The sequence below is a fragment of the Marmota marmota genome, unplaced genomic scaffold (assembly GCF_001458135.2).
Source record: "Marmota marmota marmota unplaced genomic scaffold, marMar, whole genome shotgun sequence".
Lineage (NCBI taxonomy): Eukaryota > Metazoa > Chordata > Mammalia > Rodentia > Sciuridae > Marmota > Marmota marmota.
The window spans coordinates 1,532,334-1,548,026 of record NW_025999969.1 but is presented as its reverse complement, the minus strand read 5'-3'; the positions used below and the strand labels follow the sequence as shown (position 1 = coordinate 1,548,026).

Below are 15,693 nucleotides of genomic sequence, written 5' to 3'. Positions count from 1 at the left end.
CCTGTAATACCAGCTACAGGCTGAGGCCAGCCTTAGCAAAAAGCAAGGGGCTAAGCAACTCAGTGAGACCCCGTCTCTAAATAAAATACAAAATAGGGCCAGGGATGTGGTTTAGTGGTTGAGTGCCCCTGAGTTCCATCCACAGAACCAAAAACAAATCAAAACAAACTCCTAAGACCATTTTCATTTCAAAAGGTGATTCCATGCAAAGATTTTCAGTCTGACCAAGAACTTAAACAAGGCCACGTGACACACATAATTAGTGGTTTGCCTATTAAAAAGATGCTTTATGAGGATGCCATGAGTGATTCTTGTCTGGGAGTGAGGTGACCAGTCATAGGGGGTATTGGACAAGGTCTGGCCACATGTGGTATTCTTGCTTGGGAAGGATCCACTGTTGGCATCTACTGAGTGGGTAGAGACCAGGGATGCTGCTGAACACCATATAGTGCAAGGATAGAACTGCAACAAAGAATTATCTGGTCAGGAATGCCAGTAGTACTAAAGTTAAAAAGCTGTGTCACAATATGGGCAGAAATGTTTGAAGCCAGCCTCAGCAGCTGAGGTTCTGAGCAACTTAATGACAGAGTCTCAAAGGGCTAGAAATGAGGTTCAGTGGCTAAGCATCCTTGAGTTCAATCCCTGGTATGAAAACAAAACAACCCAAATATGTGCAGGATGGATATGACATGGATGGACTGATAACCCTTCATCTAAACTGGGAAAGACCCAAGATGATGCCCAAGGTTGTGGTTACTGTCTCTGGATTTGGGATGGGGTTATCCACTGATGACTTTTAATGATTTCAAAATAAAAAGCTAAGACTTATAGACTGGGTATTTTTCATCTCTATCTCCTTAGCACTTGGCATATGGGAGACTTTGTTAAATGTGGAATAAAGAGACTGAGAAAAGGGACTTATTGGGCCAGTCCCTTTAGGTCTCACATCCATGTTAACTGTGAGAAGTGTTGGTCGAGGGCTGGCAGCAGAGGGGAAATTCAGGAAGTGAGCTGCTTGGCTTCTGGAAACACCCTCCAGGTGGCCCCCTCCTGTGCCTGTACTTCTGCTTGGCTCAGGCTGCAAGTGCCAGTGACATTGGTGTCAGGGAGAGCACCTTGTTAGGCCGCTGATACACTTTGTCTCTAGAGAGATCATTAGTCCTTACCCATCATGGAGGTCAGAACAGTCCAGTAGGCCATTAGTTATTAAGTGTGTGTGTGTTCTGCTTCAAACATGGAAAACTAGGGGTTGAGGTTATAGCTCAGTGTTATAGCATGTGCTCCCCATGTGCAGGGCTCTGGGTTCATTCACTCACACCACCAACCAAACCAAACCAAACCAACAAACCAGCGTGGAAGCCTAGGGAGTGAACATCCCATAATTCTTTTTCCTTTGTGCAGTACAGGGGATTGAACCTAGGGGCACTCTACCACTCTACTGCACACGCAGGCCTTTTTATTTTGAGACAGGGCCTCACTAAGTTGCTGAGGCTGGACTTGAACTTGTGGCGCGCGCGCACACCCACACACACACACACACACACACACACACACACACACACACACACCAGCCTCCAGAGTTGCTGGGATCACAGGTGTACACCACCATGCCTGACACCATGCTCTATTTTGATTACAGCAGTGTTCAGTGATTTCATTACCAGTTCATTTCTAGATGTTCCATATTTTTAAGAATGTTCTTGAGTCCTCAGAAAGAAACCATTATCACTATGTTAATACAGTTTGTGCCATGCTCTTAGATTTCAACCCTCTCCTTTGTGTCCCACAGGCAAATACGTATACCAGCCCATGACCCCTGTGGAACAGCTGCCAAGCACTGAGATTCCTGCCAGGCCTCGGGAACCCACAAACACCATTCAGATCTCAGTCTCGCTCACCGAACACTTTTTGAAATTCGCATCTGTCTTCCAGCCTCCCCTTCCCCCGGACTCCCCCAGGTACTGTATGATTTCAGACCTCTTCATCGACAACTATCAGGTTAAATGCATCAACGGGAAGATGTGCTACGTGCAGAAGCAGCCGGCGCCACATTCCCACAAGATGAGCCCCGAGGAGGTCTCTGCACACGATGCCTTAATTTCAAAAGAGAGCAATACGCCAAAAATAGATCACTGCTCTTCTCCCTCAAGTTCTGAGGACTCTGGGATCAATGCGATTGGGGCTCACTATGTGGAGTCATGTGATGAGGACACAGAAGAAGGAGCAGAACTGAGTTCAGAGGAAGATTACAGTCCAGAGAGCAGCTGGGAGCCGGATGAGTGCACCCTGCTCTCCCCCTCGCAGTCTGACCTGGAAGTGATCGAAACAATAGAGACCACCGTGTGAGTCCAGGCGCCCTCGGACCCACACTGAGCTTTTGTACTTTGGTCTGATGGACCCTTTTCCAATGCTGTTGATATTTTCTACCCCTCCCCACCAACCATAGCAGTTCAGTGGTCTGCTGATTAGTGTCACTCTTAAATTAGTCTTTTAACCAAGACGTTCTTTTTATTACAAACGGTTTTCTTTTGTATCTCGACTTACTTTCTATGTAGCATCTGGTGTCATGGATTGTGACCCAGCCTTAATTTCACTGGGAACTGTGAAAGCAGTGAAACGATGACCACAGAGTATCATGGATCAAGCGGAGGAGCTCCCTAGAGTGATGGCGACAGTATTTTTCTAATAGCCAGTCCTTTGCAGAAAGACTCTTGGCGTCCTGTGGCATGCTCATGGCACCCCTGTCCTGCTAGTCCCATGGGCAAGCAGCTCCCCCGGGGGGACAGAGTACCCAGTGGTTGATGCCGTTCCTCCCCTTTACCCTGCTCCCCACCATCTGTACTGGGTCTGGACCAGAGCCACCTCCGCTTGGAGACAGCTTGGCCCCGGTAATGGGCAGCGTTTGCACAACCCATCACGACTGGGGCTCAGCTAGACCTTCATGTGAGAAGAGATGACCTCAACAGTTTCATGGTCACTCCAACTTTAGCTGAGCACTTAACATGCTGCGGGGGCTGTGGGGATACAGAATGAAGACGACCTGATTTCTCCCTTGAAGGGCCCACATCCCAGTAGGGGACTCAATACCAGTAGCTAGCGGTATCCAGTGCTCTGGGAATGCAGGAGAAGGGAGAGGTGGACGTGGCTTGGGGACGGTGCTACAGCATTTGAGCTGGCCGTGGGGGTTCTCCAGCATCTGCCTGCTTTCTTTAATCGTTCTTCAAAACTAAGGAAAACGCTTAGGAAGTTATTTAGGTATTGTATTTAGGAGGCAGCCACATCTGACATCTTAAGGAAAAAGAAACCAATAGTTTTAGTTAGCATGGAAATGCTAAAAGACAGAAGTCCTTTAGGGATTAGGAATGAATCTAATAGGTTTGATTAATTCTGCTTCATTTGGTTGTATGAAGCATTAGAATGGCTTAGGTGAGAAATGAATTAGAATTCAGTATGATGCATGGATTTTTTTATGCAAATGCAAAAGCAGTTGAAATAGTTCACTGCTGAGTCAGGAGAAAATATTTTGTGTAATATTCATTTACTACACTAATATTTATAGTCCATTGTATATGTTCTCTCACACACAAAATAGTGAATAATTCTTAGCTCTCTTCAGAATTCTATTCCTAATCTCCATTTTATACCAACTATTCTCATGAGTTGGTTATCTGCCATTTCTCCAAATTTTCTGTGAGGCATAGTTAAGAATCCAGGAACTTTCAAGTATTGCCTAATGAGATGAGAACCATCAGTGCTGCAGAGAGAGAAATGACTCTTCATCTCCGCTCTCTGGGAGTGTGCTCCTGTGGCACTGTCCTGTGCTCTGTCCGCATCTCTCCTGTGTCTTGTTAAGTGTTTTAGGAAAGAAGAAGCCGTATTCTTCCCCAAATCCTCCACTTGGTATCCTTTACAAACTACTTGAGAAAGAATCTGCTTTCCTAGTTGTATGTGTAGTTCAAGTGATTTACTAGATTTTTGTTAGGTTTAGGTGCCCCAAACAGCCGTAGGGTTGAAGGCAGAGCATGCATCTTCCTTGGAAACCAGCATTAGTTAAAACTTTGCGTGTTGGACGAGGATGCAGCATGAGGTTTCCACTTATTGAAATGTGGAACTCAAAATGAGAACCTGAGAAGGTAGTACTGCAGCCTGCTCCAGGAACTGCCAGGGTGGGTTGGGCCTGGGGGGCTTTCCCTGCTCTGTCCTGGCGGCCCTGTGACCTGGGGACATCTGATGAGCCCTGCCTGAGCTTCTTGGTGCCTCCCTTGAGGGAGTGGCCAGCTGAAGGCAGGCATGAAGGCAGTGCCTGCAAGGGGCTCACCAGCTTTTGTGTACTCAGGGTTCTAATGGCACCCCAGGGCCCTGGCTAGGTGTGCCCCTGGGTGAGCACCTTGACTTTCCCCCCAAGGGCACAGGCAGTGGGGCTGCTTCTTTACCCCGGTCCCCTCAGTTTTCTATTCTGGGCCCACAGCCACAGAGTGAACTCACTGGAGTCAACAACCAGGGCCCCAAAGCCATGGAAATACATGGTCATGCCCACGTTCCCGGAGCTTGACTGTGTGTCAGGGTTGGGCCCTTTTATCAGTAATATCTATGACTTTGTTCAGGTTCCTGTTTTTTAAACTCCTTTACTGCCACTTAGATCAGCCACAATTTTAATGGAATTTTTGGATATGATAATGGTTAATAACCACTTTAAACATTTGCACAGTCTCTTTATAATTAAAAACTCACTAGGCTTCACTTACTGTTTTATAGAATTACAGATGTTCCCCTTGGATTCTAAATATCAGATACTTCTGGATCTCAAAAAAAGTCTTTTTTAAATAAGCACAAACAAGAATTTCTTTGGTCCTAGCACTGTTAATACTAATAACCTGAAATACGATTGAACTGCAATTGTTCTTTATTCTTTCATTCTAAAACCGACTAAGGAGGATATAAAAATGTGTAGTTTCAACTTAAAATCTAGGTATCTTCTGTTCTATAGAATATGAATTTCTCTGTAATCCTGATATTATATTGCTAATTTGCATAAGCATATTTATAGGCACTTTAGAAAATACTTAGACTGCAATATGTAGTGTAGGCATTAAGCACAGTCATGTTAAAATAGACTTTTGATTAATACTTGTACAAAAAGAGAGAGATGAGGGCTTCATCGTTTGGGCCTCTCGGAGCAGGGCTGGGTCATGTGGGTGGATAAACTGCTTTCTTGGGGCTTTTTGGAAACCTGGCACCATTCCCACTTTTAGCAAGTTGGTCTGAAGGCTATTAAGGCAGAGGCTTAATTTCACTAAATGGAGAATTTTGCTTTCTTATCTAACCAGGATTTCAGAATTTAAATTTCAAATATGCTTACAACTTTTCTGAGAAACGACAAAGCAGTTAAACTGCTTTTGTGGTTATAACTGTTTGGTACACTGAAAAATAAGGCTTTATTGTCAAATCCAGGTATTTTTTTACCTTGTAATTTCTTAAGGTATATATTGAAAATTTGAGGACAACCCTATGGGGAAAAGAGTTGCTTTTCTGGAAGACTTGCAGTTCAAGGTCATATAAAAACGATGTAGTTATTTCCTGATTTGATCTAGGATTTGTTTGTATCTTGGAAGTGGTAGTTTTATTTCTTAATCTCCACTTCTTCTTGGTCTGTTTGAAACGTCACAGTCCTTCTGGGACTGATCATAACAAACTCTTTTGCAAATTTAATTCTGTTTGGGGAATAGGATGTAACCAGATACTTGAGGAAGCTGTCAAAATACCCAAATGTGTTTGGCAGTGTGGATACCACTGGGCAAGAAAAAAAGCACAAGTTAAAGGAATGTTTATATTGTTTCTTCTTAATTACTCCCACATCCTGTTTGCAGAATTTTATTATCATGTTTTGGCTTTTCACAGGAGGAACACAGTTTGCCCATTTTCTTTCCTACCCCCTTGTCTAGAGGAGGTATGAACCTAAAAGGAAGTGGCCTGTTGTGCTTTGGCTTTCAGTAGTGGGTGGCCTCCCTGCCATCGAGGGGGAGGCAGCCGGGGAGGCCAGGTGAGCCCACTCACTTGTCAATGCCACCCACTCCAGGGATGTCAGTTTTCCTTGAATCCGAACATAAGTACAAGGGCACTTCTCAAAACGAATTCACCATGTAAAAATTGAATCATGACGATAGCAACTGAGCGTCGGTTGTGCTGGGGAAGGGCCCCCTTCCTGTCGGTGGGGGCTGTTTCTGGAGGAGGAAGCAGTGCTCTTATCCCCCCAATGGATGGGACAGCCAGCTGCCGCAGGAAGCCCATGGCTGCTGGTGTCTGTGGAGGCTCCGTGTCGTTCACACCAGCTGCTTAAGGCTGTTCATACCTGGCGATGTTCACTTACTGTGCTGTTTTTTTAAACTTGTCTATTTTAAAGTTTTAAGCACAATGTTGACCCTTCTGTAACTTCCTAAAATTACATTGTTTTCCTAAGACAACTCAACTTTCCTTTTGTGTGTAATACTTTAGGAAAATACTGCCTTGTGAAATAAACATGATTTTTTCTTCTTTTGTACCGGAACAAATCTGCTCTTTGAGTGTGGCATCCCTCACCCGCCACCCCCCATTGGAGAGTTCTAATTCAAATGACAACCACAGTGTGAGCTGGAAACAAAAACCCACAGTTTCAAAATGTGAGACATTTATATTGAATGTGTACTGCAATTTATGCCCATTTAATGTCCCATTTAAACTTTACAGAACTTCATGAAGTGCAGGTAGATATTGTTATCTACAATAGGTGCTTGTGGTCATTACTCCCAACTCTCAGAAGTCTTTGTAACAAGGACTTTTTTTTTAGCTATGTTAGGTTTTACCCAATAAAACTTGGTATTCTCCATAAATAGCATTTATTTCACACACAGTTACAGGCTTTGTATTCAGTTAACTCGGGTCCTGTAAGATAGTTCTCATGTAGGGGTACAGTGAGGGTGGCTGCTGCGTGCAAGGCCCTTGATACAGGGAACCCCCAAGTCCAGGAGCTCAGTCGTTTTTATTTGACACACTAGAGAACAGCGTTAGGGCTGCTTTCTATTGAATAGCCTTCCTGGAGACTCATATAAATCATCAATAATAAGTGTCTGTCAATATTAGTAATCATAGCTCAATAGCTACCTTACTGCTTTCTGCGCATAATCACAGCACCCTGGAGGGCAGATTTGGGCACCCATTTCACAGATGAGGAAGAAAGCTCATGTCGTCCACAGTGGTACCACTTGTCAATCTGGGGAGCCTGGATTTGAACCCAGGTCAGCTCAGGAGTCATTCCTCTTGGCTCGTTGCCTGCATTACTCCATTGCAGGTCCTATCCCAGAAAATGGCTTCCCATAGCCTGGTGGCTCTCCTTATCCAGCACAGCTATTCCCCAGGAAGGAGAAAGGCTGACATTCTTCCCTCCTCTTTCTTCACCCCCCTTTTTGTGCTTCACGCAGACCTCCCCAACACAGAAGCACATGAGCGTGTACACACACCCACACACACGCACGCTCACTTTTGTATATATTTCAAGGCTCAAATTAGGCCATTGTGTCTTCCATGTCAATCATATCCTGACTAGCACTGTAGGCGATCCCTTTTTGCCTTCATGAAAGATAACTTGTTTTTTTAAAGTGACTCCTGCAGGCGGCTAATTTCATTTACTGCATGTGCATTTTACTAATTTAGCTCTACATAATTGTACTGCCAAGTTCTGGAAGGCATCTCATTGTAGCCTTTTACAAATGCTGACTGTGCACACTTCTGTTCTGCAGTAAACTTGAAGTTAGCATCTTGTCCTCGTTACAGTTCAACCAATGGGAGTTGGTAATGCCTTTAACCCTGCTGTTCCACCCAGTGGTGCTGAATGAAGCAGGTAAGGCAGGACCTCAGGACTCAGCCCTGCTGCAATAGAGCTCAAGAAGGGGCAATTAGAGGTCAGGCGTAATGCTTCTGGAGACAGATGTGGGTATACAAGTGAAAAAAAAGTAAGAGCAAAGGCTATTAATGACATTTTTCTTATTGGCTTTTTGAATTTTCTAAAATGCATATTAGCAGAAATATGGTATTAGCTTGAAGATGACAAGTTCTGGGACAGCTAACACAGGTGGAGCCCAATTTTGCTGGCTCCGTGGGTAGAAGTGGGGAGTTCAGACAGTGGCCATACTCACTGTGCACCTGCTGAAGAGGCTTTGGGGACCTGGGGAGCATGTGAGCTAGAACTGGCTTCCCCTAAAGAGTGACCCCATCCCAGGTGCCACAACCATGACCGGAACATTCATGGGCCAGGTGGGTCTTCCTGTCTGTCAGTTCCCAGCTTGAGCCTCTCCCTGTGAAACTGGAGATGGCAGGTCAGAAAGCCTGAGCTCAGGGGAACATCTTAGCCCTGACTGCCACCTCGCCTAGCACCTGATCCAGAACCCCAGATGATTGTCTAGGCAGAGATCTGGAGCTCCCCCTCAAGATGATGACGAAACACACAGCCCTGTGAATCAATGGAGCAGCACAGCACACAAAAAGGGACCTACAGTTCAGGAAGGGTTTCCCCAGATGGCAGTGTCTGTGCCATATCTAGCAACTGTGAGGTGATGGGCAGGGATGATTGACAGTTTATAGCTGAAGCAGCCAAGTTTAAGTTGGATTCACTGCCGCAGTCTGGCTGGGCACAAAATAACCAAGCCGCCACACAGCCTTGTAGGTTCAAAACAGGAACTCCTTTATTTTCCGCACTCCCGCGAACGCCACATACGCGGCCTTCTCCTGGGACACACCACACACCAACCAGAAATCCCTCCTCCGGCACTTCCCCAACCAACTCAGACTCCCCAGGAATCCCTGCGAGAACTCCAAAGTAGCAGGCCGAGGCGGACAGCAGGGGTCTAATATACAATTGTACACAGCTTAACATAACCATCATCATCTCAATGGCTTGCTGGTGTCACCTCTCAACCAGTCCATTCTGGCAAAAATGCCATGGGTCATCCCGAGTCAGCTGTGGCCCTCAACAATCCACGATGGTCCCACGGCAGGTAAGTAACAAAGCCAGAACCCCAAGTCCAGCTGATTTCAGTCTAGCCTGTGGACCTCTCCTGTGGTCAGGCCCGTCCTGCCCTGGCCTTCCCTCACTGGCTCTCTCCCGCCCTTAGCTGCGGCCAAGGCCTCACAGCCTGCCCATCCAGATGGAGGCCAGCCCTGGCCGTGGAGGCAAGTATAGGAGCCTCTCTCAAGCTATCTGCTGCTCTCTCAGTGACCTGAGTGGTCGTCAGGTGGCTCTGGCTTTGTGCCAGCATGGCTTGATCTCTACCCGAGTCTGGTACCTGAGACCCAGACTCTGTCTTGTGGTCGGGCCTGGTCCCAGGATTTAAGAACTCATCTTGGTTATTGGGCTCGGAGGTTGGCACTATGTAGGAGTCAGCTGCTCCCGCCTCCTCCTGCCCCAATGGGGTCTGTGATATCAGCTCCTTCCCTCAGTGATGACTCTCCCCAGCATCACCCCCATCCCCCTTGGGCTCACCTCCTGAGCCAGGCAGCTGCAGGCTGTGTTTGGTCATCCTGGTGGGCATCTCTCTGCCACAAGCAGCCCTGTGCAGTAAACAAAGAGCTGAGTTTCTACCCTCGTGTTTACAAGCTGCCCATGTAAACTGATGCCCAAAACCACAGAGCAAATGTAGGCAGCACCCTTTGTCTGCAGAAAGACCTGGAAAAGTCATCCCAGTCTATCAGCAGGGCTACTCTAGGAGGCCTGCAGCTTAGAAACCCTTGAAAAGGCCAGAAGGGGCCCCATGGTGTCTGGAGAGCACTGTCACTGAGGCCTGGGTGTGATCTGCCCAGGGGATACATCTGTTAGACCTGGGAATCTGGAATAACAAGGTGACTCCAGCAATGATTTAGATGCTGCATGGGTTTCCCAAGGAACCTGTGGGGCCCTGGGTGAATGAGGCCAGCGATGGGTATCTCTGGACAAGTCAATGAGAGGTCAGCACATGATCAGTGTGTCCAGATAGAACTTACTGAGGTCCCTTCAGATTACTAGGGACCCCAAAGGGGTCCGTTCTATCCCATGAGAATTCAGTCTCTCCCCATAACCAACATATCTAAGAACTGTAGAGAGGCCATGAATTCCTGGAGCTGTCCCGGTTCCTGTTTCCTATATCTGGGCCCATGGTGTCTGCCTCAGACCAGCTACTCACAGAGGGACTAGTGGGGTCATGAAGAGATCAGTGATGGCAAACGTGACAGTGGGCACTGGTTGGATGGAAGTCACATCTCGGGTAGAGGAGAGAGTGGGTTATGGGATGTTGAAGGGTGACGGGCAGCTCATTCTTTCAAAGAGAAGAGGAAAGACTGGGTTCCAGAGTTTGAGATTCTGGAGGTTGAGGTATGGTCTCCCAAGACTGTTTGGACCAAATCCTGACCTTTGACATGGGTATAATGCAGAGTTCTGAGGGAACAGGTGTCAGCAATGGGGGTGCCACTGTTGGCTTCTTGATTGTGTAGAAGTGGCTCAGTGTGAAGCCAAGACTACCCCCTCCCCTGCCCTTATCAGGTGGCCCATACCCACCCAGCAGCCTAACAGCAGATCCTGCCAGGTTCTGAAGCCACCTCTGTGCTAGCTGAGGTAGTGTAGCAGGCAAATGATGGGGTCTTATACTTAAAGCCAAACTCAGGAAAGTACTTGGAGGGAGGTGGGGTGTGAACCATCGCCCGTCGTGCCCGTCCTCTGAAGCAGTAGACACTCATTCATGTGGGCATTGAAAAAGGCATTAAACATGTCTTCCCCTTTCCCTACAAAACCACTCCCAAGTTTATACCTAAAAGAAATGTATGTATGTGTTCACAGAAGACAGGAACAAAAATGGCAATAGGCCATCATTGGATGTAACCCAAATGCCCATTAACAAAAGAACAGATGGACTGTGGTCCGTCACAGCTCAACAATGAGAACATACAACATGGGACACCTCAAACAATGTTGAAGGAAAGAAGATATTTCTAAAAAAGCATATGGAGTATAATTCCATTGGTATGAAGCTCAAAACATGCAAAACTATGCTGTTAGAATTCAGGACACAGAGGATATCTGGAGTACTGGTCATTTCTAGGTGATTGATCTGATGCTGGTCATACAAGTGTGTTCACAGTGAGTCCAGTCACACCATGGCTTGTGAACATCTCTAATTCAGAAAGTTTACTTGAAAAAGACAGTGACTTCGAAGAAAAGATGGTGATACCTGTTTCCAGCAGACCTCGACATGTACTTGTCACCCAGTGAACAACTTCACTGTGCCTGGGAGGACACGGGGTGCACCAAACAAAATCCACCTCAGTGGTGGGCAGGGTCAGGTGTGGGGTGTCCCCTGGAACATGTGGACAAGGTGAGAACCCCACGGCCATTTTCCTCGGGACCCAAGGATAGCTTCATAGAGGGTGAGTGTGTGGAGGAAGCTCGGGGCAGAAGGATGGCCCTGGATGCCCTGGGGAGGAGGGGCCACTGGGATGTAGAATGTGGGGAGCACATCTGAGCTGGGGCTTCCACAGAGCTCAGGGGTGCTCAGACTCCCCAAGGCCTGTGGAGTCCCCCCGGCCTGCCTGGAAGAGTCCCTAGGGGGGCCTTCGCTGCTCTCTGGGCCCAGGCATCTGATTCTGCAGCTGCATCTCTGGGAAACGATCCTGAGCAGGCAGAGCCGAGTGGAAATACACTGCTTCCAAAAGGATCCCAACGCTCTGAATTATTCATTCACTGGAGCATTCATCATTGATGAGGCCCCAGCTGGCTTTTCGTTTCCACAAACTCCTTTCCCCACCCTTCCCACAGCAGGCTGTTTTGGTCACATGTGACCTTTGTGTGTGTCACTGGGACCTTTGCTGCGGGTGGAGATTTTCTAAGCATCCAGCAGCCTTCCTTGGCTCACACAGGTCAGGGGCAGGGTAGGGCTGGGCCTGGAAGCCATGCTCCTGACTGGTAGCCCAGGGCTGTCCCCAGTGGTCCACTCTGCCTCTTCTAAAGAGCAGACAATAGGAGGAAGGGGCAGATGCAGGGCTCCGGGATCCTCCAGGCACCCCGCTGATGGGCTCTGCTAAGCTTGCTGTCCTTCCTCCATTCATGTCCACAGGGACATCGACCTCCTCCTAGAAGCCTTTAATGTCCCTGACTCTTGCTGTCTAGCTGGGCTTCCAGGTGCTGGCCAAGGTGAGCAGGGCCTGGCTACACTCTGGGAGCCTGCCCTGGGTACACAGCTCTGGCCTGAGGACCGACCTGGACCAAGAATGCTTCCTGTCCCTCCACAACATGGACCCCTGGCTTGATTGTCCCCCACCCCACTGTTCCCCCCTGCCATGTGGTGCTTGTAGCTGGGTGGCGGAGGCTGGCACCACTAAGCCCTGAGCTTTGTCAGATTCTGCAATTCACTGACTCCAATATTTTAAGCTGCTGCTCAATTTCTGCAGGGATATGCTGTGATTTCTGTGGAATGGTGACTAACAGAACTTACCAGAAAAAAGGTGGTTGGGTCAGAATTAAAAGACAAGGATCTGCACAGGCTGGGGCCCTTTCTCTGCTCCCCTGCTGCACTTAGACCTCCCCCTCCTTAAGAGGGGAGACCTCATCTGACCTGCTTCTCCCCACTGCAGGTGATGACGCCTGGCATGTGGCCAGCACTCAGGAAACAACTAATGACAGGCACTGGCTGACCATGGGCCAGAATCCAAACACAATTTCTTTTTTTTTTTTGGTACCAGGGATTGAACCCAGGGGTGTTTAACCACTGAGCCACATCCCTGGTCCTTTTTTTAATGTTTTATTTAGAGATAGGGTCTTGCTGAGTTGCTTAGGGCTTTGCTAAGTTGCTGCAGCTGGCTTTGAACTCGTGATCCTCCTGCCTCAGCCTCTGAGTTGCTGGGATTACAAACATGCACCACCTTGCCTGGCTCCATGCACAGTTTTTGATTCTTACTGGAGCCCACATGGGGCAGTGCTATCCCAACATCTTCACCTTTTTAAAATTTCAAACACAGAGGAGATGTGCCAGTCATTTGCTCAAGCCAATTGCCCTCCCCTTCCCTTACTGTGGATGTGTCTACACTTGCATGAGGACAAAGGTCAGCATCTTTCAGGATGTCACAGTGCTCATAGGGCTGGGAAACTAGCTGCCTGAAAGAATTTGCGCAAGACACCCCTGGAGCTGGGGAAAGCACTCCAGGGATTGAGGTGTCTTCTCATGGCAAGATCAGCCCATTCCTCACTTGCTGGCCCTTCCCAGGGTCTTGGATGTCCCCCAAATGCAGCACAGATTACTAATAAGAGCCCATAAAATGTGCTCTGGCAGGCTCCTCCCCCCTGCTCTCCAGCATTGTCCCAAGAATAGCCTTTGTTTCCTGAGGGATCCTGCTCTACTCCACTTCCCCCTAGTAGCCTATTCCCTGTTAGTTGAGGCGCTACTGCAGGAGGGGACACCTCCTAGCCAGGCTTTCACTCTTCATCCCCAGCTGCATTTGGAGTCTTGAACCCCGAGTTCCAAGTATGCCTCAGTTGAGAGGGAACCCACCGAGGAAGACGGGAAGCAGCTGCCTGGGGTTAGCGAGGTAGAGTGGCCAACATGCCGTGCAAAGATGCTCAAGGCCTGATGGCTGCTGTCTGGGAGTCTAGGCCAAGCCAGGTTTTGCCTGGATTTACCCACAGGTGGGATGGGGGTGGGGCAGGCCTGAGGACAGTAGTGACTCCTAACCCTGGTGCTCCAGGCCCTGCATGCACATCCACCCAGTAGCAGGTGTGGGGCAGAACCTGGTGCAGGCTAGGTCATGGCTAGAATGGAAGCCTGGGCTAGCTGCAGTATCTGGATACCACCCTGTCCACCATCCTGCCAGATGCCCTTGGACTGACATCTCTGACTAAACCTTGAATCCAGGGCTCTGCTTACCTTCACTGGCTTAATCCCTGGTTAACATTAGGCAACTTACACCACAGCATGGAGGAAAGGAAACTTGGATGTATACCTCACACCATGCCGTTCGATAAATTCTACAAAAATAAACGTGAACACATACCTATTCACAGAGATTGTCTCAGGCCATTTTGTGCAGCTATAACAGAACACTAGAGTGCAGAGTAATTTGTAAAAGATAGAAATTTGATTTCTTACAGTTCTGGTGTTTGGGGAGTCCAAGATCAAGGTGCTGGTAGATTCAGTCCTCTGGTGAGGACTGCTCTCAGCTTCCAAGATGGTGCTTGTTCCATGAGCTCAGGGGGAGACTCCCCAAGTCCTCCCTCCCTGCAGAAAGGGGGAAGGATTGATACAGCCAATTGCTGCACGAATCCTCTTTTATAAAGATCTTAATCCCATAGGAAGGGAGGAGCCCTCCTGGTGTAATCACTTTTTAAAAGCCCCACCTCTTAATACCACAGCCATTAAGTTTCAACACCTGAATCTTTTTCTTAACCTGTAAATAAAGCTTTATTGCAGACAAGCCACAATTCATTGACGACATGCTGAAAGAAAGGGATTGAGATTAATCAGAAAGTTACCTAATAGTATTAATCATGTGTTACATTTTTGTCCAGAACATGTAAGAGAATGTTTAAAGAAAAAGCAACATAACCACCCTTCAAACCAGATCCAGCTGAGAAGAGAAATAAATGAGGTTAAAGTATGCAAAACTCCTCACACAGATGTGGATGAGGCACTTGTAGGGTTCCAGAGAGCTTTTCAACTGGGAAAAGCAAGTGAGAAATGCACTGTCCAAGGCAGGGAATGTTAATATCTTGCTTTTACATGAGACTTTTCAATTTATTTTTTAATTTGTTGTTTTGAGATATACATAATAGTAGGGTGTACTTTGACATATTATACATACATGGGGTGCAACCCATTACCATTTTGATCCCATTCTTACAGTGGAACATGATGTGGAGTTACACTGGTTGTATATTCATGTATGAACATAGGGAAGTTATGTCCAATTCACTCTTCTTTTCTATTCCCAACCCCAACTCCCTTCCCTTCATTCCCCTTGTCTAATCTAATGAACTTTTACACTTTCCCTCTCTACCCTCCCTTGTTATGGGTTAGCATTCACGTATCAGAGAGAACATTTGACCTTTGTTTTTCACTTAGCATGATATTCTCCAGTTCCATCCATTTACCAGCAAATGCCATAATTTCATTCTTCTTTATGGTGGAGTAATATTCCATTGTATGTATGTATGTGTGTGTGTGTGTGTGTATATATATATATATATATATATATATATATATCACATTTTCTTTATCAATTCCTCAGCTGAAGAGCATCTAGGGTTGGTTCCAAAACTTGGCTATTGTGAATTGAGCTGCTGTAAATGTTGATGTGGTTGTGTCACTGTTGTATACTGATTGATTTTAAGTCCTTTGGGTATAAGCTGAGCACTGGGTAAAATGGTGGTCCCATTCCAAGTTTTCTAAGGAATCTCCCTACTTTCCAGAGTGGTTGTACCAGTTTGCTGTCCCACCAGCAATATATGAGTGCATCCTTTTCCCCACATCCTTGCCAACATTTATTGTTGCTTCTTGATAATTGCCATTCCGAATGGAGTGAGATGGAATTTCAGTGTAGTTATAATTTTCATTTCTCTAATTGCTAGAGATGTTGAACATTTTTTTCATATTTTTTGACCATTCATATTTCTTCTTCTGTGAGGTGCCTGTTCAGTTCCTTTGACTT

The 15,693-nt window shown here is 47.0% G+C and overlaps 1 protein-coding gene across 1 annotated transcript in view; it reads left to right on the top strand.

Moving 5' to 3' along the window:
• The window catches only part of CUNH3orf70 (chromosome unknown C3orf70 homolog), a 171,004-nt gene extending 164,466 nt beyond the window's left edge, over positions 1-6,538 (top strand). The window contains 1 exon segment of the mRNA XM_015499882.2: positions 1,790-6,538. Coding sequence (XP_015355368.2) covers positions 1,790-2,346 — 557 coding nt within the window. The 3' untranslated portion in view covers positions 2,347-6,538.
• The last annotated feature ends 9,155 nt before the right edge of the window (positions 6,539-15,693 follow it).